This window comes from Nannobrachium achirus (genome assembly GCF_963921795.1).
Source record: "Nannobrachium achirus genome assembly, chromosome: 1".
NCBI classification, from domain to species: domain Eukaryota; kingdom Metazoa; phylum Chordata; class Actinopteri; order Myctophiformes; family Myctophidae; genus Nannobrachium; species Nannobrachium achirus.
In genome coordinates this window covers 45245250-45270137 of record NC_137810.1, presented here as the reverse complement: position 1 = coordinate 45270137, position 24888 = coordinate 45245250, and the positions used below count along the sequence as shown (strand labels likewise).

Sequence of the window (24888 nt, the reverse complement as noted above, 5' to 3'; positions counted from 1 at the left end):
TTTTTTTTATGTTTACGTGCGTGTGTTTGTGCAATGTGCATGCGTACACTCACATGTGCATGTCTGTGCATGCCGGGGTGTTATATTATGTGTGTGTGTGTGTGTGTGTGTGTGTGTGTGTGTGTGTGTGTGTGTGTGTGTGTGTGTGTGTGTGTGTGTGTGCTTGAGTGAGAGCTTTTATGGCCACAGTACAGCCAGTGCCCTGAAAGCATATAAATACATATCTTTGTGAATAAAACATTATTTTGACCAATCTGCATGGTAGAGTATGTAAATATACTTTTAGAAAAGACTCTTAGATCCATTAAGGATGTCCTGTTTATTATAGGTTCACTCCCAGCAGCAGATCAAACGGATGTTTCGGCCCACAGGCCTTCCTCAGCAGTGGTGGAAAGTAACTAAGTAGATATACTTAAGTTCTGTACATAAGTACACTTTTGAGGTATTTGTACTTTACTTGAGTGTTTCCAATTTCCAATACTTTTACTTCTACTCCACTACATCTCAGAGGCAAATATTGTACTTTTACTACACTACAATCATCTGAAAACCTTAACACATCAGGTGCCCCTGGATTGAGCCCCATTTATCCCCTCTCGCTGCCCAGGCCCACCACCATTGTATTGAATCCGGCCCTGCTGCGTCAATGCATGCGTCATGACGTCACTTGGTCACATGAGCGCAGACAGGATGTTGTTGTTTAACTTTCTGTATGGATCAGTGTTGATCATAACTGTTCATTGCCGATCAAAATTTGGACATTTTGCCGCACCCCGCCACAGTTTTAGCCATAAAACAAACATCAGAGATAAAGGGCGTTAAAGATGGGGAAATGCATTGAAGTATATGGAGAAAAACTGAGGTGGGTGGGTGGATGGATGGATAGACGGGTGGGTGGTGGTGGATGGATGGATGGATGGATGGTGAAAGGCAGCAGAGAGTGGTTTTGGGTCAAGGTGTTTGGATTTCATTGCTTGTCGCGCCGACATCTCCGTATTTTAACCTCTTTCTTATTCGAATCCTGAAAAGTAACAGTTATGGACATATATGAGGTTTCCACCCGGCAGAGACGATAATCCCTTTCAAGGCTGAACACTCCGCTGGGGCGTTTCAGCGAATGTCAAAGTGACCGTGGTCGGTGGACAGACAGACAGACAGACAGACAGCCTAATGGACCAAAGCACGGAAATGTGTGATGGAGGGAGGGAGACTTTACAAAACCAAAGACAAAATATACACTGGAAAGAGAAAGGTTTACTGAAACTTTCCTCTTTTACCCTGGATTTGAACCTGGTTTCCAGCACAAGTGCAGAATTGTTTTTTCCATTGATTTAATAGAGCCTGCCTGCTTGATCAGGGGATAAATAGAATCTTGATCAGGTCAAAATTAGACTCAGAATCTTTGTCTAGGTAAGACATGACCAGGGAGACAAAATACAAACCAACCCAATTGTATAAGTTATGTTGTAGCCTATAACAGTGGTTCTCAACCTGTGGATCGGGACCCCCAGAGGGGTCCCCAAATTATTTTGGGTGGGTCCCCATATGATAAACTTAATGTGCATTAACATTGTTTTGTCGCTCAACAGTAAACAAACCGCCATAAAGTGTATAGAGGGTATCTCCACATTTCTGTGACAATTTAAGGACTTTTTAATACCTCTAAAATGACCAATTAAACACAAATTGCTAAATATTAGAGGCAGAAATTTAGAAAATAGCAGATCTACATGCTCACAACGCCTCGAGGCGTTGTGAGCATGTAGATCGGCTATTTTCACAATAGAACCGTGTTATACAAAATGTAATACCTCAACTCTCGTCAGGGTGGGGGGTCGCAGCCTGAAAAGGTTTAGAACCACTGGCTTATAACATACTCTACCATACAAATTGGACAAAATTACATTATATTCATCAAACATTGCTTTGTTTTTTTAACAACAGTACTTGAGTGAATGTGCTTGCTTATACTTTCCACCACTGCAAATGAGGGAGTAAAACAGAAAAAATAAAAGAAAAACAGAATCGAAGGGTACATGCGTATCCGAGCTACAGTGCAGAGCCCTCGCTGACAAAACAAGCTTACAAGCTTGCCAAGGTTTCCTCTCTCTCTCTTGCGCGCTCTCTGCTTTTGGCAGCGCAAACGCTTTATTTTCCTTCTGTGTTTAAAAGGAGAAGACTGATTCTTTGTTGTTGTGACATGGAGAGAACAGCTGTTATTAAAGTGACTACACCATGAATTTCACATTTCTAATTTCTTTCTTCTTTTTTTTTGGTCTTCCCAGTGTCTCTTCCAGCCTCCCCAAAAAAAACAATTCATTAACTCTAAGCCTTGCCTTTAATTTCAGTGATTTTTCTGAATGGGCGTTTCTGAACGGGTTTTGAAATCTTCCCACAGCCTAGGTAGGCAGTGGGCTCATTTCCTATTGGGCCCCCTCGAGAAGGGGTCGGTACTTTTTGGGAGGCTATATTCTATTGAGACTATATATCTATATATATAGGCCTATATGTATTTGTATACTGTCAGAGTTAAGGGGTCAGAGTTAAAGGGATATTCCACTTTCAACAGGGAGCAGTGGTAGGGCCTCTCTCCACATACACACCCATTGTAACTTCAAACTTCATTTTAACCATTATAGATTAATTAAAAACACCCATTATTTTTTCTGGTGACTCATAATACCCTCCTAATACGTGAGCAGGCCGTGTTTTTTGGGGAGAGGCCCTGGGCCTGGAGGGCCTGGTAACATTTACATCAAATATCTAAATATTCAATCAAGCTAATTAAAAACTGTTCAGGGTATTCATAAAAGCCTGATTAGATGATAAAATTACCAAAAGTTTTTTTCAAAGTGAAATATCCCTTTAAGGGAAGACCCCATGGTGGGAACGAAACTGATGCGGGGAGAAAAGAAAAACTACAACAATCCCCATCCCTGGTCAGTGCAACATGACCCCATGGACCTGACCCCTGCTACGGAACACTGGCTGTGAGACTGTAGAAGTGCTCTCCAGCAGCAGATCAAACAACAAAGGGGAGCTTCTCATGGAAGGAGTGAGAGGACAGGCTGTTTGCACGGCTTCCTAATCTGTAATGACATCTGCACTGCACTCAAAAGCTGGTGCAGCAGTTAGAACATCTTCCCTGCACACAAAAGCTGGCTCGCCCCCTCTCTGCTTATGAAGAGAAGACACTAGATGAATATTATGCTTTCCATCCGTGGACAAGGTACTCAACCCAAGTACTTGAGTCAAAGTATAGATACTCCTGGTCAAATAATTAGTACTCAACTACTAGGTGAAAGTTGCTCTGTCAAATTTGTACTCGAGTTGAAAGAACTGGAGCACTTTATTCAAAAAAATACTGTGGTGGCAAGGCAAGAAAGCAAGAAAACTATTCAAATAATTGTAATGGAGTAAAAAAAAATACAATAAGAACAATAAAGAACAATAATTGCCTCTGAGATGTGGTGGAGTATTGAATGTACATATTAGGTCTACTCAAGTAAAATAAAACATACCCCAACATTGTACGGTACTAGAGTAAATGCACTTAGTTACTTTCCACAACAGGGAGGAGGACAGGGCAATGTGTGACTGGGTGTTTTTCTGCCATGGCTGTGTCTGTATTGATTCTGTCTGAGAGCCTCCGGAGAGGTTCAGTCTGTCTGACAGACACTGTCTGTCTGACAGTCCGTCCGTCCGTCCGTCCGTCCGTCCGTCCGTCCGTCCGACCGTCCGTCCCTCTCTCCCTCCCTCCGTCCGTCAGTCCGTCCGTCAGTCCGTCAGTCCGTCCGTCCATCCGTCCATCCGTCCGTCTGTCGTCCTATCGATCTGTCTATCTACCAATCCACCAACACGCACATCCATCCATCTTTTTTTATTATCAAGTATTGATCTTGTGTGAGAGCTTTCAGTGGGACATTGCGTTTGTATGATGAGCAGTGCATGGCCTCCCTGAAGAAGCAGTGTTTTAGTGGTTCTCAACCTTTTCAGGCTGTGATCCCCCAAAATAATCGGGACTGGGGACACCCCAAACTGATAAGCACTTGGAATTGAGACATTATATTTAGTTTGACTCGGTTCCTCAGATAGATACATATTGGGAAAATAGACGATCTGCTATTTTTTTTTTTGTATTAAAAGTCCTTCAATTTTCAATTTCAAAATCATGTGGGGACCCCCCCATGAGGGTCCTGACCCACAGGTTGAGAACTTATGTTTTAGAGCAGTAGTTCTCAAACATTTCCATGTCAAGGAACCCCAAAATGATGTACAGTACATGTAGTTGGTGCTGCTAGTGAAACTACAAGCTCACAAAATGTTGCATGGTGACACATTGTGAGCTATTCATAGCATGAATGATATTTTAGGGACAGGCCTCGTTCTAACCAATCAGGGTTAGAAGTGACATATTTTGTATTTTCTTTGGTGTCTGGCAAAAACCTTGTATCTCTATCTATGTTTCTGTTTTTTTTTTCCAGAAATGAATGCCCTGCTCGTACAAGAGTGTCACAGGATATAGCGAAAACAGTTGATATTATGCACACAACACGCAGTGAGCTTGTAGATCTGCTGTTTTCGCTATTTCAGGGTAACAAGGGTTTTATAAATATTTAACAAAATAACTACAATGGACCAGTGGAGTAACTAAGTACATTTACTCAAGTATTGTACTTAAGTACAATCTTTGAGCGTTTTTTTTTTTTTTTTTTTTTTACAATTCTCTGTACTTTTACTTCTTCTCCACTACATCTCAGAGGCAACCATTGTACTTTTTACTCCACTACAATTATTTGAAAACTTTAGTTACTATAGTTACTTCAGCCTTTGGCTATTTGAAAATAGCCAATCTACAGCTTGAGGCTATTTTCAAAATATTCTTTATTTATTTTAGACAAAATGATAACTTGTGAACCAGGACATTCTGCATAAAGAGTGCTTTTACTTTTGGTACTTTGAGTATCTCTTTATGCCAATACTTTTGTGCTTTTAAGTAAGTTTTTAAGTAAGTTTTGATTGATTACCCAGACTCTTACTTGAGTATTTCTGCACACTTTCAGTCCCCCCCCCCCCCCCCCCCTCTCCCCTCGCCCCATTTCCTGAAAAGTAACGTTTCTGGGACATAAGAGGTTTTCCGACCGACAGCAGTGTTTTGCTCAGAGGAGGAAGTGAGACCTCCTGAACACACCCTGAATGAAGTCACACACAAACACTTAGGTATGTTTTATTATGTCAATTAAGTTCTAATTATGTTGAAACCAGTAATTAAGTCACGCTGAATAGCTATAAATATTCTCTGTCGGGGGAAACCTCATTATGTCCGAAAACTTTTACTCTTCAGGATAAAAAAAAGAGAGAGAGAGAAAGAAAAAAGCACAGAAGCACAGGTAACAGAACGACGCTTGTGCATTTGTGGCAAGTTTGAGAATGTGATCATATCTTATAAGTTGTTGCATCTGGCACACAGGCACAGACTTGCATCAAATGGGGGATCCACTGCCACATATTGATATACATTAATTTGTGGGACATGAAATAGTTGGAGAATGTGATCATATCTTTTAAGTCTTTACATCTCTGCATTTAGTCTTAGTAGGCCTATCACTGAATATTTCTGGTGAAAGCTAGCCTACAGGTCTACCATATCGTGGTTGACAGGTGGAAACTGACAGTGATTAAAATACAATGACAGTGATTAAAATATAGAACGCTAGAATGACTCATTGAGTTCATTGCACAAACTGCCTTTTAATCTGTCAAAGTGTTGCCATTTAGGTAACCATATATTATATTTGTAATGTGATTTAATGTAACCGTAATCTAGGAAATGCTATTCCTATAAATATAATATAAGCAACTCTGTTTACTTTGCGTGTGTGGTGGTGTGTGTTTCGGCAGCAAAAAGGGGAAGTGCAACAGGAAGTGGTAAAGGCAGCATACATATAAAAAGCATATTTTGAACAGAAAACTATCACTGCATCTGCATTGATGGAGATGGCATCCAAAGGATATTCAACGTTGTCAGAGGAACAGCCAGAGATGGTCCAGGGACATGGACTGCATCAGGCAAACCTGAACCCTGTTGTAAAGTTGTACAGGATAGGTATGTATAATGTTTTATTTAATGTAGTAAAGATGTACAGGATAGGTATGGACTGTTTTACTTACTGGGGGTTTAAACCTTTAAAGTTGTACAGGATACGGTAGGTAGGTAGTGTTTTATTTACTTTTGCTTTTGCATCTACATCCATTCAAAAAGCTTGTACTTCTACCAACATGTACAACAAAAAAAAAAACATGTAAAGTGTTGACACTGTATAGCCAGTAGCCACGGATGTTAATTCGACATACCTGTGTTCACCCAAATTGACAGCTGGCTGAGGTGACACAGCGGTTGCGTAGCATTGTTCCGATGTGGCATTAGTCCGATGTTTCATTCGCCCGTCTTTCCCCTTTGACTATCACTATCTCTAACCCTATAACCGCACGCCGGACTAATGGGAGGTCGGACTATCGAAACGTCCTGGACACAGCTAGTGAGCTGTTTAGGAGTTTTTCAAAGAGGGTGCCGTAGCAGTGTCCAGTTAGGCATCTCACTGGTATTTTCACATGCGCATGAGCGTTGGCCTGGACTCGGTCTCGCTCACAGCCCGGGATGTCACAGGACAAACAACGGTCATTCCTGTCTGGCCTAGCATGTTTTCTACTTGACAATTGTGTCCAGAAGTTTAGTCAAGACGGATGCCAGCCTGACCGGGTGGGGCACTACCCACGACGGCAGGACGGCTAGGGGTCTTTGGGACTCCAGGTTGAGAACATTCCACATAATTATTTGGAGTTAATGGCAGTGTTTTTGGCACTGCAGCATTTCCTCCCTTACCTACAGAGGCGTCATGTGCTCGTTAGAACAGACAACATGATGACCGTGACGTGGGTCACATCAACTAACAAGGTGTTTTAAGGTCTCCTGTACTATAAATTAGCACACTAGCTGCTTGTGTGGTGCAACCTCCATCTATATCGATCAGGGACAACTGTTTGTTTTTGTCAAATTCCTGAGACAATAATTCGGTGCCAGTAGGAGATTCACTGCTCATCAAATGATTGGCTCAGTAATGCACCAAAAACTACTCCTTTAAGATAGAAGTTGTTTGTGTTGAAGATGTTTATGAAATTAGAACATTATCCGTTGGCAGTAGAAGACCGTGTGTATGTTAATTCAAAACATTCTATGTTTTTCATGACTTATTTATTTATCTCCCCTGACTCTCCACTCCAGACGTATACACTGCCCAATTGCCAGTAAAGAAAATAACCGGCGGGAAAAGGTTCAGCCAGAGAAGTTCTCTCAAAAGTCACCAGAGAACGCATACAGGAGACAAGCCCCACCACTGTGTTCAGTGTGGGACAAGGTTCAGCCAGAGAAGTTCTCTCAAAAGTCATCAGAGAATTCATACAGGAGAGAAACCCTATCACTGTGAACAGTGTGGAAAACGGTTCAGCACACGCAGTAATCTCAAATGTCACCAAATAACCCATAAAGGAGAGAAACCCTACATCTGTGATCAGTGTGGGACAAGTTTCAGCCAATGCAGTCATCTCAAACGCCACCAAATGATTCACACAGGAGAGAAACCCTACATCTGTGATCAGTGTGGGAAACGGTTCAGCACACGCAGTAATCTCAAAGATCACCAGAGGATTCATACGGGAGAGAAACCCTATCACTGTGAGCAGTGTGGAAAACGGTTCGGCACATACAGTCATCTCAAAAGTCACCAAATAATTCATGCAGGAGAGAAACCCTACGACTGTGATCAGTGTGGGTCAAGGTTCAGCATACCTAGACTTCTCAAACGTCACCAGATGATTCACACGGGAGAGAAGCCCTACCACTGTGATCAATGTTGGACAAGGTTCAGAACATGCAGTAATCTCAAAAGTCACCAGAGAATTCACACGGGAGAGAAACCCTATCGCTGTGAACAGTGTGGGACACGGTTCGGCACAAGGAAAAATCTCACATGTCACCAGAGAATTCATTCAGGAGAGAAACCCTACCGGTGTGATGAATGTGGGACAAGGTTCAGCATACGTTGTAATCTCAAACGTCACCAAATGATTCACACAGGGGAAAAGCCTTACCAATGTGATCAGTGTGGGACGAGGTTCATTACAAGCAGTTCTCTCAAATGTCACCAAATAATTCACACAGCGGAGAAACCCCACCGCTGTGAAAAGTGTGGGAAACGTTTCAGCTCAAGGAGAGGTCTCACATGTCACCAGAGTATTCATACAGAGGAGAAGCCCTACAACTGTGATCAGTGTGGGACACGGTTCCACAAACGTAGTAATCTCAAACGTCACCAAATGATTCACACAGGATAGAAGCGTTACCATTGTGATCAATGTAGGACAAGGTTCAACAGCATCAGTTTTCTTTAAACATCATCAAATAATTCATACAGGAGAGAAGCCCTACCACTTGTGCCCAGTGTGAGGAAAGCTTCAGCAATGTAATTCTGCATGTGCGCTCTTGTCACAGGATATGCCAATGTGAAACTGGCGTGAGACAAATTAACATAACTTAAGACTTTTTTTTTCATTGCCACCAGTGAGAAATTTTGTGTTTTTCTTTTCTTCTTTTTTTCTAAACATTCATGTAGGAAGGGGGAGGCTCAGCTGTGTTGTTATCAGAAATGGATGCAGATAATGTGACACAGAGGAGCTGATCTACCGGTATAATGGGTATTCCTTAGTTTTCCTCTCCGCTCGCCTCGTTTCCTCCATGCATGCATCCTCGATGGGAGAGACTAATACAGAAGGAAAGGACGCAAGTGAAGGGAAGTGTTGTTTAGAGACCTGGGATGCAGCCATTATGAACAGCGTGGGAATAACTTTAGCCAGCATACAGTAGCTCACTGAACTATCATCAACATAACCATACATAAATGACCCCATTCCAGTTCCATTCCAAAACGGTTATCTGTAGAGCTATAGCTGGTTGGAATGATTTGCCACTTAATATCCATCTCATAAAATATATATATATCCTTGAAGAAAAATAAAGTCATTTTATTGATTTGAATAATTCACACAAAGTCACATCAGTGCAACTAACCAAGAGGAACATTAGAAATGTCTGACAGACCATGCTGGGAAAAGCTGCAACATCTCACTTTAACCAATGCCATGCCAGAGTTAATATGTTTTTAACATTTTCTTTAGTTTCAGATTAGCTTGTCAGTTTGGACTTTGATTTCACAGAGTTTTAGTACATTTGATTTTTATTTAGTTTAGTTTTAATCATGAAGCTGAAAAAGGTTGTATGAAAGAATACATGATGTCAAATATGCATGATTTAATGTAGGGCACTTGCTATTGTTTATTAAAGGTCCAAGCCTAGCCTTTTTGATCTTATTGGGTTGAAAGACTCTCATTGTTTATTCCTTCACTTTGATTGCCCCCCTTCCCCCCTCCAAGGTGCAGCAGTGATATTTTCCCACTTAGTAGCAGCTCATGTTTTCCACTTGTGTTTAGTTTTTATTTATTTTTTCATCATGATGTCTATTTCATGAAGGGAAAAAAATCCCTTCACTTCCACTGGGAGAGCCAACACTCGGCTGACAAGGATGACCTTTCTGGTGGTATAATGTCTCCCAGCTCCACAGCACTGTCATATCAATAATCATAATACACAGCATGATACACCCATAGTGCCCGGCCTCCCAGCCCTGCCATGCTGTGATGCAGCTGAGTTGAGAGGTTTTTGAGAATGATTTCTCAGTCAAAGAAAAGGGAACACCCACTCGGTTTGTCCCTCTTCCTTTTTCTGTTTTCGCACTGCTTGTCTTTTGTATTGTTTTTATTTAACTTTTAACGTAGATTATTTAATGACCTCTTCCATTAAGGAAAGGATTCCAAATATTATATATATTTTTTTACGATAAATGTTCTATTTTATATTACGTCAATGTGCTAATAAACTAAACTAAACTGAGTTGGTGCCCAGCAACAGAGGTGGCGTGGACTGGAATTAAGATTTGGTTGATCATAATGGATGCACAATGTTGAAATGCAATGTTAAAGGTACTCAAAAGTACTGCAAAAATGCAAAGAAAATAAAGCAGTTCTGTCTGCAAGTGATTCCAAGCTGCAGGGGTGTGTTTGCCGAGTTCCGTTGGAGCTTCATAGGGACAGTGAGCGAAGAGTCGATTGAACTTAACCTGCAGTTACTGTGAAATATTTCCACAACCAAAATTAAAAACCAAAAGTCTCTTGTAACCAAAGCTGTCAAATAAATGTAGTGGAGTAAAACGTTCAACATTTGCCTCTGAGATGTAGTATAAAGTATCAAAAAAGTATAAAGTATAAAAACATTTAACAACACAATGAAAATAAACGCAATTTGAAATTGTACAGCTATGAGTAAACGTACATACTGTAGTAAGTGTATGCCAGTGTGAGTGGGCTGATTAAGGTTTGGAGCCAGGCAATGAGTCAGTACTCCTACATCAAAGGAAGAAGCAGTGTGACTGGTGAGTAAGATTTGACACCAGCGATTATTTTGTACTTCCTCCAAGATGTTCCAACATTCTGACCACAAAAAGAGAGACCAAGTGATGGACTGCGCTGGTATCTCTGTGTGCACTGCTACTACTGATAGTATACCTGTACTTTATACTGTATACATAACACATGCACTTACTATACAGTATATTGTCATTGTCGGGCAGAAAACTTTTATCTCCATATTTTAACTTTTCTTTTGTATTTTAATTCCCTACTTGATCATACGACAGTGTTACACAAGAACATCAAAAGTAGAAGATCTACAAACTTGTAAATCTGCTACTTTTACTATTATTTTTATTTTTGGAAAGTTTTGGACATATGAGATTTCCACCCGAAATTATAGTTACAGCTACAAGTCATACTTCTATGCTTGATTATTACCATTATAGCCGTCCAACCTTGGTGTCCCTATTTTAGGCATATAATATCCCAGTAGTATAAAATCCCAGTAGAAGAAATAACAGATCTACAACCTCATAATGGCTTGTGATGATGCAACCCCGTAAGCTTGAAGATAGGCAGGCCTCATCCAGTGCCAATACGTTTTAAAACGTATTACATATGCCAAAACCGAACATGTTCGGTTTAAAAAAAAAAAAAAAAAAAAAAAAAAAAATTGAATTTAAAAAAAAAAAATTTTTTTTTTTGGACCCCATCAAATCTAGTGAACATGATTTCAATCGCGATTTTGCATGTTCCACCCCCATACAACCCCATCTAACATACAGGGCAGCCATGTTTGTTTACATAACATGTAAAACATAATGGCGATTATCTCAAGAATGCCTGAACGGATTTCCAATCGGATTTTTTTGTTTGAAAGCTGTGAACAAACTGCACAAATCCACTCCAATGCAATCCAGGATTGCATTGGATTTTTTAGAGCTCATTCTTCTCTGTTTTTTTCCCATGCATGAGGTGTGCAAGGTTTAATCATGGCTAAGTTCACGAAAATAAGGCTTCTAAAATGCTTGGTAGCCAATAGCTAACTTCAAGCTAACTTCATCCTCTTCCTGTACATGCACAAAGGAAAGTGTTCAGGCAAGTCATGGCTGCAGGGCTTCTGCATATACCAGCATATCTCTATGGGATTTTCTATGGCACCTGGGGCGCCCTCTAGTGGTGAACGGGTGGCACTAAAAGAGTTTTTAACTATCGTCTCTGTCGGGTGGAAACCTCATGTCCTGTTAGCATAGCAGCAGGCTGTTACTTTTAAGGATTCAAATTCAAAAGTATCAACATTTAAAGCTTGTGGATCTGCTACTTATGATGATTTTGCGTGACATTGTATTATGATCAAGTAGGGCTTTAATTTACGCCAAAAAATAAAAGTGAAAATATGGAGACAAAAGGTTAATTTAGCCTCACCATCGTGTCTCAACGTGACACATTGTGAGCTTGTAGATCTGCATTTCTTTTTGGCGAATGTTCCCCTCCAGAATATAGGCATGCTGGGGTTCAAGTGGTAAAGTAAAAAAAGATTTACTAAATAAAAGCTGAGTACTTCTGAAACACGTTGGTCAGGGAAATAAAACAATAGGTCACACCATCAACAGCATCATCAATCTATACAACCCATGAAGCCAGAGATAAACGACACCCCCTCTTTTGCATGATGGAAACCCTCTGTCAGAGGCTGTGAGGCCGTGACGTCACGCAGTGATGACGATGATGAAAGCCATTTGTTTCCATTAGCTGCCTTCCAAGGCGTCACACGGCGCACGCTGGTCCCACTCAGCTCCTTTAAGTGACTCAGGGGAAGGCGTGTCACATCAGCCTGCACCCAAACACCACGTGATTCCAAATGATTCGCACCACACGTAACATGTAACACATGCACATGGGCATGGTTAAAGGAGAATTTTGGACTAGCATAAATACTAGTAGATTGAAAATGTCAACATCGATGAAATACATCTATGGGTGTCTTAATCTATGGATGTGTTCACATGCAATCTGCTCCTGTGTTTATAGTTTCCTAAAGCAGGTGACTGGTGTCGCTTGCCAAAAGGGCAGAATTAAAGAGGGCAGGTGAGTGAACCGCTCATGGGACTCTGTGGTGCAAACGGGCTGAATGTTCTCATCTCGTTCACCTTAATACCTACTAACCTACATCAGCTTATGGTTTGTTTTGTTACTGTTACATTTAGTTCATGGTGGCAAGGAAGTTAGTCAACTTGCCTTTTGCAATGTGTCACCAAGTTATTCCTCCATTGCAGCCACTGTGCTTGCTGGTAATTATCCACAACCATACATCATTGTTTATTATCGCCATTTGGGTCGGGCTGGAGCAGATTCTAGAAGATCTGTACTCAGCGCCAGCATGGTGATCAGGAGGAGAGAAACGCAGCCATGTGCACCCTGATCTATGCTTCATCGCACAACAGTGTTGCACTTCGAAAATGGGCGGTGCGACCTAAAAGTGAGAGCTTGTAGGTCAGATTTTTTTTTTTACACGTGACACCGACATGCGACAAATAGGCTGATCTAGGATCGGCACTGCAGCACAATAGGCAGCAGCCTGTCGGTATCAATGTAAGCTCCTAAAACAATAACATCTGAATGGTTGTAAACTGTGTATTGCAATGGTGTGTTACATCATCCAAATAATAATACTTATGATAATGTAATAACAGCATCACCCAGCCGGCCACGGTGGCCAGTGATGTTTTTATTTAACGGTCAATTAAAAATCGGATCGGTCAATGGCTTGTCTTGTACTGCTTATGAGTCCAAAAATAAAACAATGAAAATGCAATTGTTGAGACTGAGAGGCTGTGTGAACAGGCTGCATGTCATACAGTCCATCTGGACTGGAGCACAAGTCACAAGTCCTGCATGATGCCACCATGGCATGCACACACTACAGAGATCGCTCATGAATAATTCAGGGCTGTGTCATGTGGGGACATGGAGGAAGGAAGGTAATTCTTCTTACCCCCATGAAAAAGACAAAAAAGAAATGTAAGAAAACAGAATTTGCCGATTAGAACAATGTCTGGTGGAGGAGGTTCTTTCTTACTTGGCCTACTGCCGCTCAGGGGTAGAGTGGCCGGTAGAGTGGCTGGATGGGACAGAAGGACTCACGGGAGTGAAAACATAATCCCTCGCCTTCGGCCGTTGCGACCTGCCCGGGGGGAAACATGCAACCATTTAAGCCCTTACATAAGCCTCAAGTGTCATAATGTATTCCCTGCCTAAAAAATTGGGAACACAAATACTCATGCCAAGCACAGATACTCGGCACAGATACTTATTCCAGAACTGTACAAGTAAATTTACTTCCTCACTGTGTCCACCAGCTGGTGCCAGGCTTCTCTTGTGGCGAGATGAGAAAACCCTGGTAACGAGGTGGTTCAGAACTTCATGCTTCAGGCGTTTCGTCTGCCTCAGCCCTGTCAGACTGTATGTGATTGAATGCTGCACCGAGTGGTTGAATGAAGCTCAAACATTGGAAGAGGTGACGCAATTTCTATCATCAACAGAGAAACAATGAGGAACATAGGGCCCAAGAAATAGTGAGAAATAAATAAATAAAAAATAAACAAATAGGGCCATATCTTGCCATATCCCTAATCTTCTTAGGCATTTTTTTATGAATTGAAGAACATTTTAAAATAGCGGAAATAGTCGATCTACAAGCTCTCAACAAGCTCTGTTTTTCAGAGTATTAAAATGCCTAAGAATATTAGGGACACGGCAAAAGGCATATATCCCTTATAGTGCCATTTTGACCAGCAGAAAAGAACCCGAACAGCTCCGAAATTTGGGGAAGGAGGAGTGAAAGCAGTTTAGTGGAGTGCATTCGTCTCTGGAATGACAAGGTATACCAGCCTTCTATGAAGCTCTCCAACCCACCTCTCTCCGTTCCACTCTTGGAACCCCCTTTGAGAGATATCATCTGCATTTCCCAGAACGCCTCACTTCAGAGATATAAATGGCCGGCTACATCAGTCGCTATAGATGCATATACCCTGGAGGGAGGCGAGAGAGAGAGAGAGAGAGAGAGAGAGAGAGAGAGAGAGAGAGAGAGAGAGAGAGAGAGAGAGAGAGAGCGAGCACATTGCGAGGAGTTTATTTGTATGCACCATCACCATCACCATTTTTTCTCCTTACTGTACATGTGCGTGGAACTGCGTTCAAGTGTGTTCCGACAGTATGTGTACTTTATGTAGGCGTGCGTCATGAGTCACATCATGCTATATGTGTGCAAGAGGATGTTTGTGCACAGTGCACGGATGATGTGTGTGACTGCGCTTTGGTGAGAGCAGTTAACGTCTGGGATGTAAAGAAGGGAATAAGAGAGCATTTGGTCCGCTTTTACTCCTCGGGCCTGTCGGAGAGATCAAAAACGGCACACACTCACACATACAGTAGGCTACACGTGCAAGTGCTCGCTAGCTCTCTCTCACACACACACACACACACACACACACACACACACACACACACACACACACACACACACACACACACACACACAGAGTACTATACTTGTTAGGACATTAACGTTTTCTGACATCAACATGGATTTTTATGAAGATGCGCGTGTGTGTGTGTGTGTGTGTGTGTGTGTGTGTGTGTGTGTGTGTGTGTGTGTGTGTGTGTGTGTGTGTGTGTGTGTCTTTGTGTGTCTTCGTGTGGGTGGGTGGCAACGGCTCATGCTTGCCTGCATGCTAGCAGTAATTTGTGGCCAACGGTTCCAGTTAGTGAATGTACAGTACAAAGTACAATGGGATGAACGTGTGCCCACACACACACACACACACACACACACACACACACACACACACACACACACACACACACACAGGCCAGCGCGCGTGGCGTGCTGCAACGCATGTCTAATGTGCGTTTACTTAATGATCTGTGATGATTTCACAGTCAAACGCCTACTACGTCTTTGCGAGGAAAAGTGATCGTGCCACAATTCTTTTAGAGTCACAACAACAACAACAACAATAACAATGTCACGGTTGTTTTGTGTTTCGCCGTTGTTTCTGAAGACGTGGAATTTGTCCTTGTGGAATGAAATAAGGCTATACAATACTTGTGCTTAAGTAGTTCACACATGTGTTGTAATAATCTAAATCAGCAAAAAGTAACTAATAAAACAGCGATATAATAATTGTAGTGGAGTAGGCAACAGTATATACAGTAACCATAGCGTTTGTCTTTAATATAATATGAGGATAAAGATTAAAGTAATGGCAACACTCAACTAAAGTTTTATGCAACTCAAAATAGTACCTGTACTGTAGTCGAGTAAATGTACTTGGTTGCATTTTACCTCTGGTGCTCCAGCTATGAGAGAAAACCAATAGAGGGAAGCAATTTAAAGTTGCTGAAGCCGTGGAAGGAGGAAGCTCTTTAATTGGAGTCATCCTCGTCTGCCTGGAGCTACAGGCACACTAATAACCAGGCAGTTGCCGGTTCAATACCCTGCATTGATAGCAGGCTCCATTCCTGCTGTGTGATGAGAACCTGCACTCTGTCGACATGCTCTTGAGCAAGGCAACTGAACCCACAGATTGCTTAACCAATTAAGCCCTATATACTGTATATTTTGTCATATTATGACAGATATTAAAAGTAGTTGACCTGTAATTGTAGCAGAGTGACTCACCGCCTCAGCATGATGGCCTCAAAAGTCTAGTATCTCCCCCAATCCACAGGGATATCCCTTTGATCTGATGGTTAAGATGTTAGACTTTCATGTGGGAGATGCGCGTTCAAATCCCGAGTGTTGCACGTCTCCGTCCGGAAGCTCTACTGGCCACTCGATCCCTGAGGCACTGCTGCCCCTAGTGACATAATGATATGCTAGAGACTAGGGATTACTTTTGGTGTTATACAGCGTGTAGCCTTAAAGGTTACACCATGGAGACTTGAGTCCAATAATATTTTTTTGGTTTTTGTCGCATTCCTAAGACAAAACAAATTATTACAGTAAATTTCCTCCCATTGATTCTGGAAGGGGACCCAAATGTATTTGGGTCTTTATCCGGAATCAATGGGGGTAATTTATTTACCACGTGCTGTTTGCATTTCTGACCAACAACCAGTATCCAATCACTCAATCAATCCACCAGGTTGTAAGTGCCGTGTTAAGTAGTCAGATGGGTGGGCCGCAAATGTTTTCGAATGTTTTCGAGACTCGATGGGGCCTATGATCCAGAAAAGGTTTGGAACCACTGAAGTGGGTCCAGCCCAGCAAAAGTAGTTAACGTAGCATCACAATCCTTTTAACCACTTCATCCATTTACATGTTGGCCATTCAAGAAGCCATTCAGCGCGTCACTTTGTGCCACGCTGTGAGCTTGTACAAGTTTGTACAAGTTTGACAAACACAGTAGAGTATTAGACAGAACCCAAAGACCTTCAGGTTGCTTGTGATGCAGGCGGCGTGACGCAGGTTAACAATGGAGCGCTGAATTTCTCACATTCATCTCTACCTCCCCACTGTGCATTTAGATTGACTCCCCTAAGATGCCACGCTGTGTTGCTGCTTTCATTTGTTGAGCAATTCGTCAATTCAGGACCCGGCACACGGCCGGCCCACACACAAGCACGCACGCACGAACACACGCACGCACGAACACACGCACGCACGCACGAACACACGCACGCATTTGTCTGATCCAGCTTCTTCAACACGCCCACAGACACCCCAACAAGCTGTTTTATAATCTCTCTCTGTCTCTCTCTACCCCAGTCCTCCCTGGGTACATTTACTCTGTCTCTCTCTACCCCAGTCCTCCCTGGGTACATTTACTTTGATAATATAAGTATGTTTTGTAGCCTACTTCAATGCAGGACTTTTACTTGTAACAGAGTATTGCTATAAGTAAAACAATATATTCAAGTACTTCTTCCACCACTGCTGGCTGTCCATTTCCCCCCCAATTCCCACTAACACCCCTCCCACCCTGCAATATGTGACGGAGGACAGGACAATCCACCCACACCTGGGATCCCCCCAGGCACTGTGGGTAGACTGGTAAATCAGGAATGGGGACTTGATTTCTCCCTAAACTCTGACACTTGTAAGCAGCAACGTGAGAGTGGAGCCTGCTTGCCTGCCTGCATGTTTTGTAGCCCATTAATAATCTAAAGCTGTATACTGTAACATGAAACTAAAGTTTTCAAATTATTGTAATGGAGTAAATTGAAATACTATAAAACATTGAAAACTCAAGCAAAAGTAACTAAGAATGAGCACTTTCAAGCACTGAATCAATGGCAGAGCCGGGGGTGAAACCTTGCCTAAACATGGAGTCATACATCATGGCCGTGACATTCTTTAGCCCAGTGATTCTCAAACTTTCAAATTTTATGGTCTCCCCTTAACTCTGACAGTGTACACATGGAACCAAATGAACCCATGGAACCAAATGAACCTGTTAGGGTTCATTTGGTTCCATTTGTACACTGTCAGAGTTACAGACTTAAATGGGTCAATTTAGACCGCCCTAAAGGAACCCACAGGGTCCCTGGAATCCACTTTGAGAAACACTGCTTTAGCCCATACTGCCTCATGGCTCAGCTGAACCTTGGCATTGGCATGGACCAACCCTTTCTCACTGTGTTGCAACGACACGTCAGTATGACGTCAGGCTGACCATATGAAGCTAAAGATCCACTTGCCACGCAGTCATTAGACTCGTTAGAGCGGTAACGAGGACTTGCACTATTTGGTAGGGACGAGATAGATCCCTGAACATTCACATAATTCTCGTTCCATCCTTTGAGGGTCTTGTGATGTTGCCCGTGGTGGTGGTCCACGGAGGGGCGGGACAGATCCTGAAGCAGAGGGTGGATTTGGCCACCGCCGGGGTGAGGGCGGCCGTCCGAGGCGGGTACTCCATCCTACAGGATGGGGGCAGTGCCATGGACGCCGTGGTGGAAGCAGTCACACGGTTGGAAAACAACCCCGCCTTCAACGCGGGATGCGGGTCAGTGTTGAACTCCAAAGGGGAGGTAGAGATGGACGCCATAGTCATGGACGGCGGCAAGCTAGCTAGCGGAGCCGTGTCAGCCGTGCGCAACATCGCCAACCCTGTCCAGCTTGCACGCTTGGTTATGGAGAAGACAAGTCATACGTGTCTGACGGCGACAGGTGCCAGTCAGTTTGCGCGGGCCATGTGTGTACCCGAGGTACAGGAGGAGTCCCTCATCACAGACTTCGCTCGCACACTCTGGAAAAATAATCTGGACCGGTTCGCCAGCCCTGTGGACAGCCAAATGGGGAAGATGGGGACGGTGGGAGCAGTAGCAGTCGATGTGGAGGGAAACGTAGCGTGTGCGACCTCTACGGGCGGTACGCTGAACAAGATGGAGGGGCGAGTGGGCGACACAGCCTGTATAGGATGTGGCGGTTATGCAGACAACAAGGTTGGAGCAGTTTCCTCTACTGGACACGGAGAAGCCATCATGAAGGTCACTCTGGCCAGACTTATCCTCGTCTACATGGAGCAGGGTCATTCTGCGGAACAGGCCAGCGACATGGGCCTGGCCTACATGAAGGAGAGGGTGGACGGTCTGGGTGGGGTGGTGACAATCGACCCCCAGGGGAACTGGGCAGCCCGCTTCTCCAGCCCCCAGATGAGCTGGGCAGTTGCCCAGAAGAACCTTATCTCCTATGGCGTGTACAGAGGAGAGCGTTTCACTGAGAGCATCGATAACCTGTGCTGAGAAGAAACGTTGATGGAGATGTTAAGTGTGTTCAGGTGTTGGGGCATTGTGTGTGTTTCCCTTCTTGTCACCTTCGTTCCACAGATGTTAGTTAAGATTTATTATACTTTTAAGGAAGTTAAACAACAACCACAAGAAAAAAAGAAATAATTCTATTTGTTCCAAAGTGACTGCAAAAGATTGCTATTCCAATCATATTGTAGCATAGGGTTTGGTGGTAATCGTGGGCAAAATGGCCAAATTAACTCTCTTTGGAATGACTACTCACACACTCATTTGTGACTATTCAAATCCGCCAGTGGAACAAGAACAAACTAAAAAATAAGCATAATGAAATTAGTCAGAGAGGCACTTTCTGCAGCCTCCCTGCCATAAAAACTCCACACAATGTCCCCGGTGACTCCTCCAACTTGGTCTCCAGCTATTGAGAGAAGGGTGTCGCCGTCAGCCGGGGCGTAGCGAGAGAGGGAAAGAGGCCATTGTGAATTCTCTGTGATGATTAAGGGTGTATTCGAGGGAGTATTCAGCTCGTCTTATCGCAGCCTCAAGCTAAATTGCTCTCTTTTCCAGGGCAGTGAGCGCTGAAGTGCCAGCCTATCATACGAGGCCGTCCCCAAACGGGCATAGGAGCACACTCCATTATTTATTCATGCTCTTTTACCTTCTTTTTTTATTTCTGTTTAGGACGCAGAAAATAAGACGGAGAAGCCAAGCTATTAGTTCACCCTTCTCCACACTGGCACCCGCCAACACCGCTCCTCTCCCCCTACACTCCCCCCCTACACTCTCCCAAGGGCTCCTCTCAGACAGTGGGGGAAAATAATTCAGATTTAGTTAAGTAAAGGTACAGTAGCTATAAAATACAAAAAAAGTACAAAAGCATTGTTGGCATCAAAGTAAAACTATAAATACTGTTCCTACGAAACAGTGTGGGCTCCCAAGTAACACCATGTATGGGCACAACGTTCTACCCTTTGGCTGCACCTCATTGGCTAAGGGTCGTGCCTTTGTACTGTCGAGGAAAACTTGACTGATAGATACATAATGAAGATAAATAACATACTTTCAGCGAGCCCACAAATAACTCAAAGATTGCAGATCCACAAGCTCACAAAGTGTCACAATGTGATGCGTAGTGAGCTTGCAGATCGCCTATTCTTGAAAATACTTCAAAACAGGGCTTATGTGGTTAAAGTGTGTTTTGTAACACTGATCTAATTCTGCTAAGTAACTATCTGCAAAGTAAAGCTGTATATCAAAATAACTGTAGCGGAGTAAAAAGTACAATATTTGCCTATGAGATGTAAGTGGAGTAGAAGATACTTTCCACCACTGTTCTCTGGCAGCTTGCTATCCACACCACTCGCGCCGCCACCAGCTCCCCCTCACCCCTCCCAAGTATTCCTCTCACTTGCAATCGACACCGCTGCGGAAACACTGCACATTTTTTGGGTGCCTGTGAGAAAGTGTTTAGATGGCTTTTTCAGCATGAATGTTTAATGCGGAAGTACGGGTTGAGTTTGAGGTGAGCAGCAGGATGTCGATGTTCCTCCTCAGAGGGAGTTTTGGCGACGCTGATGCTGCTGATGTAATGGCTCACAATGCTGCCGTCACATGACAAGCGTGTATCACCAAAAGCTACTAGAGGTATGTACTGTAGGCTACCAAACGTTGTCTGAACCACAGCCATTCCCAACCTGTGGTCTAAAATGGCAGATCTACAAGCTTCCTAAAAGGCTCCATATGAATTTAAAAACTTAAATTCGGGGGTCCTTGTTAGTGGTGTAAAGTACATTTACTTAAGTACTGAACTTGAATACAATTTTGAGGTATTTTTACATTTTTCAGTATTTACAATTTTCAATACATTTACAGTACTTCAACCCCACTACACATAAAAGAGAGGGTACTTTTACTACAATTATATGAAAACTTTAGTTACTATAGTTGCTTCATAGATTTGAGAGTAGAAGTAAAAGTATTGACAATTGGAAATAAGTAAAGTAAAACATACCTAAAAATGTACTTTGTAAGTACATTACTCCTACTTTTGTTACTTTACACCACTGCTACTGTGTCCACTGTTAAAGAAAATTTACGGCACAATTTCTCTCTCTCTCTCTCTCTCTCTCTCTCTCTCTCTCTCTCTCTCTCTCTCTCTCTCTCTCTCTCTCTCTCTCTCGCATTGCCTTGGTTATTGGTGGGTGAAATGGACCCTCATCTTCCTAAGCTGAAAATCGTTCACATATATCCTCCTCCAACATGCCAATAGAAAAAGAAAGAAAAAAGCACAAGGTGTACGTTATTAACCCACAATACATATCGAAAGCTATTCTATTTACTTGCATAATGGGGACACTTAAGTGTAGTCAATTAGCCTACATTTACCTTGCAGACCTCTGTAATTTAATGAATGAATCCATAATCCTTCTCTTTTGGACTGCTTCAGGTCCTCTGACAGTAACCTATGCCTATATTGTACACCTACAGTACTTAACAGTACTTCACAAAATGGATTAGCATCCAGCCGGGGTCATTCCTATTTTCCCATTCAAGTCAATGGAGAAAATGTATTCACAAATAAATGAATATGAATTAAACTATATAATGTATCTCTTAGCAATATGCACCCAGACGAGTCCAAATGTGTGCCACCAAAACTGTGGGAGTAGTAGCGCGGAAAAGTAAAGTTTATCCTGAAAGATGGATGGATGGAAAGAAAGAATAAGGTCAAACAAGTTCTATTGCCTGGTTGCCCTGTTAGGGAAACCACACTAATAACAAGTGTTAATAATAAGTGTTGTCACATACCCACATACATACCCAGCACCGATTGAAGTACTTGCGAGCTCTGCTGGCGCACAAGTAAGCCATATATGGCCACGAGTGCACAATACGCAAGTTCCATCATAATTCGAAAAGAGTTACAGATCTGTTAGGGTCCATTTGAAACCCCCTCGAGCAGGGGTTTGTGTCTCCCCGGGACCCAAACTTGTGAAAATAGCTACAAGTCGACAACATTCACGCTGCGTTGTTATCTTGTAGATCTGCTATTTTCACTACCTCTTTTCAATTTATTAGAACGGTTCTCGAGATATGTGTATTACAAAATTACGTACATGTAGAGTAAATATTCCCTCCCTAGATGACATCCTCTACCAGCACAGCTGTGTGGCCAAAGTGTATGAAGGGAACCTTAAAGAGGCGGTGCCATAGTTTTGTACTTTTTCTGTTTTGTATGTGTCTATGGAGTTAACATTACTCTAATAGACCACTGGTTGGGGTTATAACGTGCAAATTTACCTTCCCTGTGTATTGTTGGTTACTTCCCGAAAGCTGAGAGCCTCTGAGTCAAAAGGCACAACTGAAAAAAGCTGAGAGCCTCTGAGTCAAAAGGCCCAACTGAAAAACACTGAGTTAATGTTATCATATACCGTAATCAACCCCTCCCTCTTTACCATACACCCAACACTGTGGGTCAGCTGGGTCACCACCCATCTGGCAACCAGGCATACCTAATGAACTGGTGGGTGTGGCCACATAAAAACATAATTTTAACACTTTCTGTACACTTTTTTTTTGGAAAAAGTCCTCCTCCGTTTATAATCATAATACCTGATCATGCTTTAGGGAGGAAAGAAATCATGGCACTGCAACTTTAAGGGGACGTTCTCTTGCAGTTGTCACCGGTGGAAACGTCCTCCAGCTAAGGACGCAGTGTTGAAGATGTGCACCTCAATCCGATCCCTAACATAGATGTCAGGGTGTGCATGCACCAAAGGTTTAGCACATCCTAACTTAACATAGTACACACCAACAATACATAGAATGTTGTTCTACTCCATGCGTGATTATATTTTTACAGCAGTACAAAGGTCATGTGAAGCTTATGGCCAATGGCTTGCTGCCCTTATATGGCAATGGTTCTCAACCTTTTCAGGCCGTGACCCCCCCAAAATAACCATATTTAACTGGGGACCCCCCCACCCTGATGAGCATTAAGAGCTGAATCCCTATTCTTGAAATCACAGATCAGAAAAGCTTGATGATGCTCTCTCTGGATTTTCCGACTCCAACCCATTTCACTGGCACCTGCAAGAAGTCCTCAATGAAGCGAATGTAGGCTTGAGCCTGGAAGGGCAGGTCCTCAAAGCGCCGTGCTCCTTCGGTGCTGCAGCACCAGCCCTGTAACGTCTCATATGTCACGGATACCCGGCTCAAAACATCCATGTTGGCCGGTAAGCTGGGAAGGGGTTTGCCGTCTACACTGTAGGCCACGGCCACTTTGATCTCGGCCAGCGTGTCCAGAATGTCGAGCTTTGTTAAAGCGATGGCGGAGAAGCCATTGACCATGTGTGCGTATCGGACAAGAATGAGATCCAGCCAGCCGCACCGCCGCTTGCGGCCGGTAGTGACGCCAAACTCCCTCCCCCTGGACTGCAGCAGATCCCCGTTGTCGTTCTCCTGCTCTGTGGGGAATGCACCGACGCCCACCCGGGTGGTGTAAGCTTTGACCACGCCGTACACTCTGCCCACGTGGGAAGGAGGCACACCCAGCCCAGTGCATACTCCTCCTGCGGTGCAGTTTGATGACGTCACATAAGGATACGTCCCAAAGTCGATATCGAGGAGGGCGGCGTTGGCCCCCTCCACCAGGATCTTCTTACTTGGTCCGGTGAGAGCTTTGTGCATAAAGTACACTCCGTCGGTCACTAGAGGACGCAGTCTCTCAGCGAAGTCCTTCAGCTGCCGCAGCTCGCCGTCGATGTCCACACTCAGACCGGGATAGATGGTCAGGAAGTGCTCCGCCAGCGCACGGAACTTGTCCTCAAAGACCTTGAAATCAGAGACGAGGTCACAGACTCTCAGACCGTTCCGAGCCGCTTTGGAGGAGTAGGCGGGGCCGATGCCCTTCCTGGTGGTTCCCAAGTGTGTCCCCGCCTGCTGCTGCCTCTGTTGCTCCTGGATGCCGTCCACGGCCTGGTGGAAGTCGAACACAATGTGTGCGCGGTCGGAAACCTTCAACCTCTCCTCCCATCCTTGCAGCCCATTGCCTTTCTGCAGGTTCGTCTTGGCCTCCTCGAAGAGACCGGGCAAGTGTATCACCACCCCGTTACCGATGAAGGACAAAGCCTTCTTGTTGAGCACACCCGACGGCAGCAGGTGGAAGTCGTACTCCACCGAATCCACCACTACGGTGTGACCCGCGTTGTTGCCACCCTGACACCTGCACACAATGTCCGCCTCCATGGCGAGCAAGTCGACCACTTTGCCTTTCCCCTCGTCCCCCCACTGCGCCCCGAGGACCACCGTCACCTTGTTGCGAGGCTCTTTGGGGACGCGGAGGGCCTCCTGTCCGCCGCCGCCATTCGGAGAGTCCTGCGTTACTGGCTCGCTGTTCGACATCTGCTTGTCTGTGGTTGTATCTGTTCAGTTCAGTGCTCACGCCAGAACTGCATTTCTTGTTCTCGATTTGGTATTTTATCCAAATACATTGCTTAGAAGGACACACGCATATCTCTGCTGGAGAATTTCCATCATCGATATGATGTCACTCCTGCCCAAATATGGAGCAGTGTGGAATTCTTGTCTGGAAACCAGAAATGTGCCATTTCA

General features: G+C 43.6%; 2 protein-coding genes across 2 annotated transcripts; one reads left to right on the top strand and one right to left on the bottom strand.

The window, feature by feature from the left end:
• Window positions 1-18339: 18339 nt before the first annotated feature.
• On the top strand, window positions 18340-19272 carry LOC308288171 (isoaspartyl peptidase/L-asparaginase-like; the record flags this gene model as incomplete). The annotated part of the gene is made up of 1 exon (XM_080729530.1): window positions 18340-19272. The coding sequence occupies one exon, from the start codon at window positions 18340-18342 to the stop codon at window positions 19270-19272; it is 933 nt and encodes a 310-aa protein (XP_080585656.1).
• A 4032-nt stretch (window positions 19273-23304) lies between these two features.
• On the bottom strand, window positions 23305-24678 carry LOC308288160 (adenylosuccinate synthetase isozyme 2-like; the record flags this gene model as incomplete). The annotated part of the gene is made up of 1 exon (XM_080729513.1): window positions 23305-24678. One exon carries the CDS (start codon window positions 24676-24678, stop codon window positions 23305-23307), a length of 1374 nt encoding a protein of 457 aa, XP_080585639.1.
• Between the last annotated feature and the right edge of the window lie 210 nt (window positions 24679-24888).